Genomic DNA, 9,019 nt, shown 5'->3' on the forward strand with positions numbered 1-9,019 from the left:
AAAAAAAGATTCGCAATGTACCAATGACAGCATTAGGAATCGTTAATCACTAACACGTAGTTTTTTTATTATAATTTAGTAAGTACTAATTGTATCCTTTTATTGGAAGTGCTTAAATATGAATTTTATTTAACACTTTAGATTTAATGTAGATAAATAAGATGGAAATTAGCTACTAAGTTCCCCTGACTCTATATCAGAGTTTGACGAAACATCTTCCACCAAATCTTTTAAGTCATGAGGCATTGTATTTCCGACTGATCTAACATTTTTACATGCGGAGCTAGGCATAGGCTTATTCGGTGATAATTTATGATTTTCGGCTGTACAAGAAACTGTGGAAATTGTATTTTCTCCAAAGCAATCGTCACTACTGACATCTTCGCAATTCCTTTTGTTGGTGTTCTGATGATCCTCCTCTTCCACTTGGTGGCACATTCTTTTAGATGAAAATAAATTTGACCTCGATCCGTGCCCAATAAACTCTAGTTTTTTAGTGCGGCTTCTTTTTTTCAGCTTTGGTACGCGGCCCTTTTCCAATATTTCATCGTCTGAACTTGAGCTGCTTGAACTGGTATGACCTGAATGACCTGAGAATTAAATATAGACAGATATGGGTAGTGAGCGATATAACGGTAATGTAAGGATGTTCGAAATGTATCTAAAATGATAATGAGAGAAAGGAAACTTATGTACAATATTTAATATAAAATTTATGTTATGTATGTCACTCTTTAATTAATCTATCTATCACTCTTTAATACAATTGCAAAGGAATTCAAGTTAATAAAACAATATGTGCTAGGTTGTCCAATAACTTTTGCGGCTCGATAAGAAAAGCACACTTTATAATTCAGTATAGTCTCCCTAAACATCAATACACTTGTCGTTGGAAGTTCGTTGGATTCTCATTTATGAGAAGTAAGAATCTGGAAGGGCTTCAATAACACAAAGCTGTTATGACCTCATCATTTGATGAAAACGCTTTCCATGCATACATTTTTTTAGGTCAGACAGAAGTCGCTAGGGGCCAAATCTGGTGAATACGGTGGATGTTCCAACATACATATCTAACTTTAATTCACGGATTTTAGCCATTATCAAAATGCTCTTATAGCACGGTGCATTGTCCTGATGAAAAATAACCGGGTATTTTTTACGAATTTTTTCCTTCAGCTGGTCTAAAAGGTTTCAATAACATTCAGAGTTCATTGTTTTACCCGTTTGAAAGTAATCCACTGACACAACTCCTTTCGCATCCCAAAAAACTGCTGCTAACCCTTTTTTGGCCGATTACTGGGCACGAACTTGTTTCGGATCCGAAGAACCAGGTTCGCACCACTCTCTTTAGCTTCTTATTTTGATTTAGGAGTATGGTGATAGACGCAAGTCTCATCCATAGTGATGAATTGACGCACAAAATCCACTTTATCATTTTGAAAACGCTCTAAATGAGAAAGACGAAATAGAATGTGTTTTGCTCCACTATTAGCGAACGCGGCACCCTGTGTGCACACAGCTTTCTGAAACCCAATACTTCAGTCAAAATATTGCTTACACTGTCGAATGAGATGCATAGGGCTTCTATTAAATATCTTTTAGTCACTTGACGATTTTCCAATATGATGTCCTGTATTTTTCTACGTTTTCTGCTGTTGTGGCTGTCTTTGGACGTCCTTAAGGTGGATTGTCTTCAAGACTTGTACGACCACGTTTGATTTAAACAGCCTATATTTCTACTGTACTAATTGATATCGAAAACAACATTTGTTCATAAATTTCCTTTGCTTTTAAACCTTCCAAAAATAACCCGTAGCCGAATGGGTTCGTGCGTGACTACCATTCGGAACTCACAGAGAGAACATAGGTTCGAATCTCGGTGAAGCACCAAAATTAAGAAAAACATTTTTCTAATAGCGGTCACCTCTCGGCAGGCTACGAAAAGCTATTCATAAAAAAATTATCTGCCGTTCGAAATCGGCTTGAAACTGTAGGTCCCTCCATTTGTGGAACAACATCAAGACGCACGCCACAAATAGAAGGAGGAGCTCGGCCAAACACCCAAAAAGGGTGTACGCGCCAATTATACATATATATATATATATAAATATCAACATATTATTAACCATGAAAACTTTGTTCAGCAACAGTATGGACAGCATTATTTTTTTATTTTCTTTTTGAGTATTTTACCACTTCTGAAATGGTTTTGAATAGATGGGAAAATTAAAAAATAGTTTTAAATTTTTCTCATGCCCCTGCTGCTCCCTCGCGGAACCATAGGAAATCATATATATTGTGATAAGAAATGGGATTTAGCAAACCTTTGTTGGTTATATTTCCAGCATCGTTGATGTCATCTTCTGGTAGCTCATCACTTGAAATGTCTTCGCGAACTCGGTATTGCTTAGGAAGATGTGATTCATCCTCCATTGAGTTCGTAATTATAGGTTTAGTTTGTTCAGCCAATATCTCTTCGAGTTCTGGTTTTAGTTCGGTACCCTTCTGTTTTTTGATACTTTTAGCAATTACACGCTTTTGGTGATCCAATTGAGGGAATAAATCACGAGAATTATCCAATGCTTGTTTCGCTGCATTCATTTCAGCCTGCTGAATAGAAGAACCGGTTGCGGTCGCTAAACGTTTAGACCGAAAATAAACTGCAACTGTATACACTCTCGTATTAGTTGGTCCAATAGACTCGATCACTTTATAAATCGGAATGTCAGGCTCCCCTCCTTCCATCGTTCGCAAGGTAAGGCAGCATTGTTGCAGCTTGGATTTTGGATCATTCCAATCCTGATTCATAATAAATATTTGCAAACGTGGAAATAAGCACACATGGCAAAATTGCTCGCAATAGAGGAGGCCTTTGTCAACATATAGAGCACCTAAAAAGGCTTCTAACAAATCTGCACGATCCTTTGTCTTCAATTCTACCTTTGGGTTTGAATAAACTGCATATTTAGTCATACCAAGATCATCACAGACTACTGCTTGAGTGCGGTTATTCACGAGAGATGATCGCAAGAGCGACAAATGACCCTCATGATGTTCAGGAAAATGACGATAAAGATATTCCGAACAAATTAATTGAAGAACAGTATCGCCGAGAAATTCCAAACGTTGATTAGATCCCAATGTAAGATGAGTAAATCCAATGGAGCGATCCGTAAAAGCACGAGCTAGTAGACGTATATGCTTGAATTGAATGCCAATGGATTCCTCAAATTTAGTTAGTTCTTGAAGCACAGGATAGGAAGCAATACAAGCCCGATCTCCTATTTAATTAAAAAACATAAAATATCAAAAAAGCAGTTCTGAAAGATTGACTATAAATATATACATACTCGTATACCTTTACATACAGCGTTAGCAGGACGTATCCCCTTCAAAAAAATGTACATAAAGCCTGCATTTAAATCCTCATTCATTAGAGAGATTCCCTATGTCTAGCACGATTGTAAGATACAATAACATATAATAGGGGGTCGCATTTGTCATACTACAATTCATTTTGTTGTTGTGTCTTTGTATGGGATACAAGATTTTGCTAATCGTGCAATCCGTGCATCGTACAAGGGTTTACAGTTTATAAAACCCTGCCCAGTGGGGTGAAGCCATCAGTCATCGTCGTCTATGCAATCTAACGGTAGGCCCAGGAAACATGCATGTGTCTGAGCGGGCTTAAGTGAGCATGTGAAAAGGAAGTTAGAGTCATGTTGAGAACCTTCACATGCCAGACACATGTTGAGCATTTCGGTGTCGATTCTGAATAGGTTTGAGTTTAACCAGCTACAATATCCTGAACGTAACCGTGCCAACATCACGCGGGTCTCACGAGACAGCTGAGGCTTTTTTATTGTTGTTGTAACATCATAAATATTTCTGAAATGCTGCTGAATTGACAGTCCTTAGTCCGTTTCGTATTCCTTGCCAAATTGCCGTTCGGTAATGAACCGACTGTCGTTGGAACGAGTTAAAGCACTTCGTCAGCAATGGGTGGTGGTTGGATTCCGGTGAAGGCATTGGAGGAGCGGGAGTTTAAGAAGGTGGTGACTCCCGATGAAAGTCATTTATAATGTGTCTATATACTTGGCTGGCCAGTAGATGTTGTGTTAGGTCCTGGATCTCGTCAATCAAGTCGAAGAGATGAGTACTAAAGTGCCTGAGCAAGTTCCTACGGTAACATCCCAGCAGGGCTTGCTTCCTGAGGATGCTGCTACGATCCTTAACTGGGATACCTGATGACAGTATTTTGGCAGACCTAATTTTCATCCGCCGCCAGTCACTATTTCAGGCGGCAAGTTGGATCTCAAAGTTGGTTTTCATTTTTTTAAAGACGCACAAAAATACCTCGGTAACTGGTCCCATATAAATAAAAAATTTTTGTACCCGGTCATCCTAATATGCATACTTACCTAATGGTTCCTGTTCTTGCAGCGGATGTTCTGGATAATTTTTCCAGATTTCTCTTAATTGCTCGTCTTCCATGTATAAGGCGTTCATAAATACTTCATCAGCTACTGATATACCACCATCAAGTAGGAGCGCACCCATTAACGCCTCGAAACAGTTAGCCATAGCATGTCGCAATTCCAATTCATGACATAAATCAGAGCCGTGTGCATAAAGCATGTATTCTTCTAAGTGCAACTTTTTAGCTAGCAATGCCAAATGTTGATTCTGCACAATAGCCGCGCGATATGTGGCTAATCCACCTTCCTCCAAATCGGGAAACATGAAAAACAAATGGATGGAACTTAAGAATTCAACAACGGCATCACCCAAAAATTCTAATCGCTCATTATGTGTTATATTTGACATCGTTTCGTATTCCTTGCCGAATCTTGACATTATATTTATAAGGGTATTTATGCCACGCTTTCGTGTATTCAAGTAATGTATTTTGCGGTCACCATATTCGGGTTGCCGAATGCCGCAATTAGTAAGTGAGTTTCGGGCATGATCAGGATTCGTTCCATAATTTTCTTTGTATGATGGATGCGTCAGAGCTAATTGCAATAAATATCTGGGAAAAAATTGCATCATAATGAAAATCATAATAATGGAACAAATAAATTTAAATATACCAACCTGTTTTTAAAATTATAGCCGATATTTTGCTCTAAAAGGTCAAGGGATCTATGAAATCGTAAATGGCCAGTAAGTACCGGGATGAGCATTGCATGTTGGACAATGTCACACATTATTCCAGTTCTGTAATAACTCTTCGAGCTTACAGCTACTGTTATGTTACGTTTCATGCGACCTTGTGTTCGCATTTCCTGCAATCGTGCCTCCTTTTCTTCCAGCTTACGCTTGTCAACAAATGATGGTTTGGACATATTAGCCATCAAGTGGCGATATTTCACATATTCGCGCCATGCTTTTTGGTACTCGGGATTACCAGCATAGCTTAATTGTGGTGGGCGTATACCAAAATGAACGATTGCTGGATAGGTAACGTTTTCTTCGACGTCAAAACATTCAGGCAAATCAGAAACATTTCGATCTAACTGATCAACTCTCACAGAACACGGCTTGAATCCAGGCTTTGTCACAAGCATGCCTTTTATAAAGTCAACATAATCCTGCCAATCATGCTGGCTGATATCCTTTATGCAGCGCAGTTGTTCTCTATCAACAAGAGGTGCTGCACTATCTAAAAGGTATCGAAGAACTTCACTCATAGCCAATACTTCTTTTCCGTTATCTGGCAAGTCTCTTACAAAACGTGGAAAGAAATGAAAGGCGGGGCATGTTTCTGAACTTGACATGCCGCTAGGGTACAATGAGAAATCCACCAGCTCCAGAAGTTCGTGGAATAGGTATTTATCTAAAATAAGGAAAATTGGTGCTTATTGTGTGTGCATAGCAAATTGGCATTTTGGAAAAATTGTGGAAGAGTTCTTAATAGCTCTTTTGAAAACTTAACATTATAAATATATAAATTTAAATGAAACTGTTTTGATGAAAATATTGATTCAGTTCGCATGTATGGCTTCCGAGAATATAATAGGACTCGGCTCAAAAGGGCTCACTGTCTGCATGTAGAATGAATAATTGCCACAACTTCGGAGTATTTATATAATATATGTACAACCCTACCAATTCATACTTACTGAACAACTCCAGTTCTCTTATAGTAAAGTTTTCCGGCATCTTTTCTTCAACATATAGGATAGTATACTCGATATTAAAACGAATAACTTTACATGTTGGTAAGTCCGCAAGAGGAGAATGTGTCAACATAGAAAACCCTTCAAATAAGAACTCATGTTCATCATGCTTAATTATTGTTGGCGTTTTAGTAAGGAAGTTCGTCGGAGGTGATATAGTAATACGATAATGATAAAGTCGCGATGCATTATTTGAATTCATCACACATTTTGAATACCCTGTTTCACCAGGATAGATACCGTGGCGTATACCAATGCGGCGGGCCTTTGCAGAACAGCGACAGAGGGGACCGTCATTCATTTCACCTGAATCATTGTGCCATAAATCAGCATGAACCCGATATGGATGCTGTATTTTCCGAGTGAGTTCTTCCATACAACAATCTTGCTCGATTTTAAGATCATCGTCAGATGAATCTTCAGAGGAAGATGAGCAAGCTTCCGATTTATGTTTACACAATCGACGACGTGGTTTACGTGTTGGTGCCTCATACGGAGGTAATGTGTCGCTTATACGTTCAGCACGTTGCACTAACTTTTCTTCAAACAATTTGCAGAGGGCTTCTAACCTGCTCGTGGAAACAACCTCATTTGAGACATTTGTACGACGATAAAAGAGGTCCGCTGGAGACGAACGTATCCATACGCTTCGAGAATTTTCATCCTGTTCACCTAATTCTGCTAATTTCTCGGCAATATCATCTGATGTTTCGCAATAATTTGATCTCCAACTTTTCAATAATCTATCTCTTTCAGTTTCATACTTTTGTTCTTTGCTGTCATTCCGGGACTCGTTTTTCCTCTCTCTTTGATTGTAGAATCTACTAGATTCCGAATATTTGGCATAACCGTAACCTCTAAAAAATAATACTTATTTTAGTATTAAACTTGTAAAATTAGAAAAACATAAATACATATGCATACATACATATATATATCATACCTTTGGATTGATGTAGGCGTAAAAGGGAGACGATGAGTGTAGGTGGAATTAGATGTATTGCGAAAAGCTGTTCTGGGTACACCATGGCCAGGGTTCGTTGTTGAATTGTTGTACTCATATGAAAATGCTCTTGCGCCATCAGGTGGCTTATAATGTACTTTATTCATCACCATGTCCCTGCCACTCCTGTAATTGCGATGAATAGAGTCTTCGTACTTATGTTTGTGATAGTTGTATTCGTTATATGTGGGTTCATATGGAATATATTCAGTTTTTCTGGGGGCAGGATGTGGCCCTTTATATCCTTCTTCATTTAAATACCCATCAGCAAAGACAGTCGCATCCCGAAAATGAGGATAAATGGGTGTTCCCCCTTCTATACGTGAATTTTGATAAAAAGTTGATGGGAAAGAGTGAAAGCTATTAGTTCCAGGAGTTTGCGGCATTGGCGGTGCCACGGAGTAATTTGAAAAATTCGCACAATCTACATCCTTTGAAGTCGATAAATGAAAAGTTTCAGGTGCTGAAGGAGGCGGAGGTGGCATGCCTGCAGGCAGCGGGGGCTGTGTTTTCGTCGGAACATTCTCCGTTGGCAGCGGTGGCATTGTGGACAAATGTTGAAAATTCATTTTTTTCAGGCAATTTCAAATATCAGTACTTTACTTATATCTGGACACAGAAAACACAACTTGTTTAATTAAAACTTCTAATTCATTAACAGTTGAAATTAAGTAAAATTTCCATCACAGTTGATAAATTCTAACACTTTTGAGTATCGATCAGTCCATTGCCATAAAACACAGAGTGTCGTTGTTGACTTAACATATCGACAAGAATTTGTGATTACAGGTGATGGCATCCGACCAGTTGATTTTTTCGCCGTAAATATAGATAACGTGAAAATAATTTGTTTTGCTTACATCTGTGTATTAACTTTGCCATTTGTGTACATTGAAAATTTATAGTTGGTGATTCAAATAATATCTGAAGGCGTGCAAAAGGTTAAGCAGCGTAAAAGACCCTTTAAGTGTTCCTGGAGGGGAACCGAAACGGCAAGTGTGGAGGAAACCATGCTGATTTTGACGTGATGGAATTCAAAAAGCATGCGGATGCCATCATCTGTAATAAATTCGCCTTGTTTGTGATGCTTTCCAATGCTCTATTTCAAGGTGAATTGAATTCCGAAGGTAGCATTTTCTAAAAACAGTTACTTTATTTTTCGCGAGTTTGACAAGTCGGACGTCAGGTTCCTCCAAAGAGAGAAGAAATTACATGTGAATTGGTCGTTAGCCGGCTCTCAGCGGCTGACTTAGCGAGGCGATGACAGTGGTTTGTTCACGAAGACACTGAAATTGTGTTGGTGATATGCGAAAAAAATTAACACAGTCATCACGGCCCAAGGCCAAACCTGATAATCATCCCTGTTTGTTAACATCTGTCAAAATTATGTTTTAAGTTTGTCCCGTTTTCTCATGTGGGCAACTTGCAGTCTTAATATTATATTTCATTTTCAAAATAGCTAAGTAAATCAGATTTAATGAAACTAATATTAACAATATTGAACTATCAGCTCTTTGATACAAATTAATAAAAAAACTGAAAAGTGGGTCAATGGAGGCAAATATTAATATAATGAAATCTATTTATAGTCCTAAATAGAAGATATTATATTTCTATTTCCTTCTAGGGTATAGCAAAAGAATACGCAACGCTTCACTAGAGAAAACAACACAAAAATGAGGCTCAATAGAAATTCTTATAATGAATACAACAGAACTAAAAATGTTGTATCTCCAAAGCTACTTGACAGGTTTCAAAACCTATTACAGCTTAGAACCGTTACAATCAGCATGAAAAATTCCATCCAACATCATCTTTTTTTCTAACGAAGCAA

The 9,019-nt window shown here is 38.1% G+C and overlaps 1 protein-coding gene across 1 annotated transcript; it reads right to left on the reverse strand.

Moving 5' to 3' along the window:
* Positions 1-2: 2 nt before the first annotated feature.
* Positions 3-7,939, reverse strand: LOC128868796 (ribonuclease 3). Its single transcript, XM_054111310.1, has 6 exons — positions 7,126-7,939; positions 6,126-7,039; positions 5,098-5,839; positions 4,422-5,032; positions 2,325-3,281; positions 3-590 (listed from the first exon to the last, which is right to left on the reverse strand). The coding sequence occupies exons 1-6, from the start codon at positions 7,752-7,754 to the stop codon at positions 169-171; spliced, it is 4,275 nt and encodes a 1,424-aa protein (XP_053967285.1). The 5' UTR covers positions 7,755-7,939; the 3' UTR covers positions 3-168.
* Between the last annotated feature and the right edge of the window lie 1,080 nt (positions 7,940-9,019).

Source organism: Anastrepha ludens, chromosome 6, assembly GCF_028408465.1.
Source record: "Anastrepha ludens isolate Willacy chromosome 6, idAnaLude1.1, whole genome shotgun sequence".
NCBI lineage: Eukaryota > Metazoa > Arthropoda > Insecta > Diptera > Tephritidae > Anastrepha > Anastrepha ludens.

Excerpts from the sequence above, each read along its gene's own strand:
- LOC128868796 (XM_054111310.1), bottom strand. The coding sequence starts at position 7,754 with ATGAATTTTCAACATTTGTCCACAATGCCACCGCTGCCAACGGAGAAT. Across the intron at positions 7,040-7,125 it reads ACGCCTACATCAATCCAAAG|AGGTTACGGTTATGCCAAAT; the intron begins GTATGATATATA and ends ATTATTTTTTAG. Across the intron at positions 5,840-6,125 it reads AAGAGAACTGGAGTTGTTCA|ATAAATACCTATTCCACGAA; the intron begins GTAAGTATGAAT and ends TCCTTATTTTAG.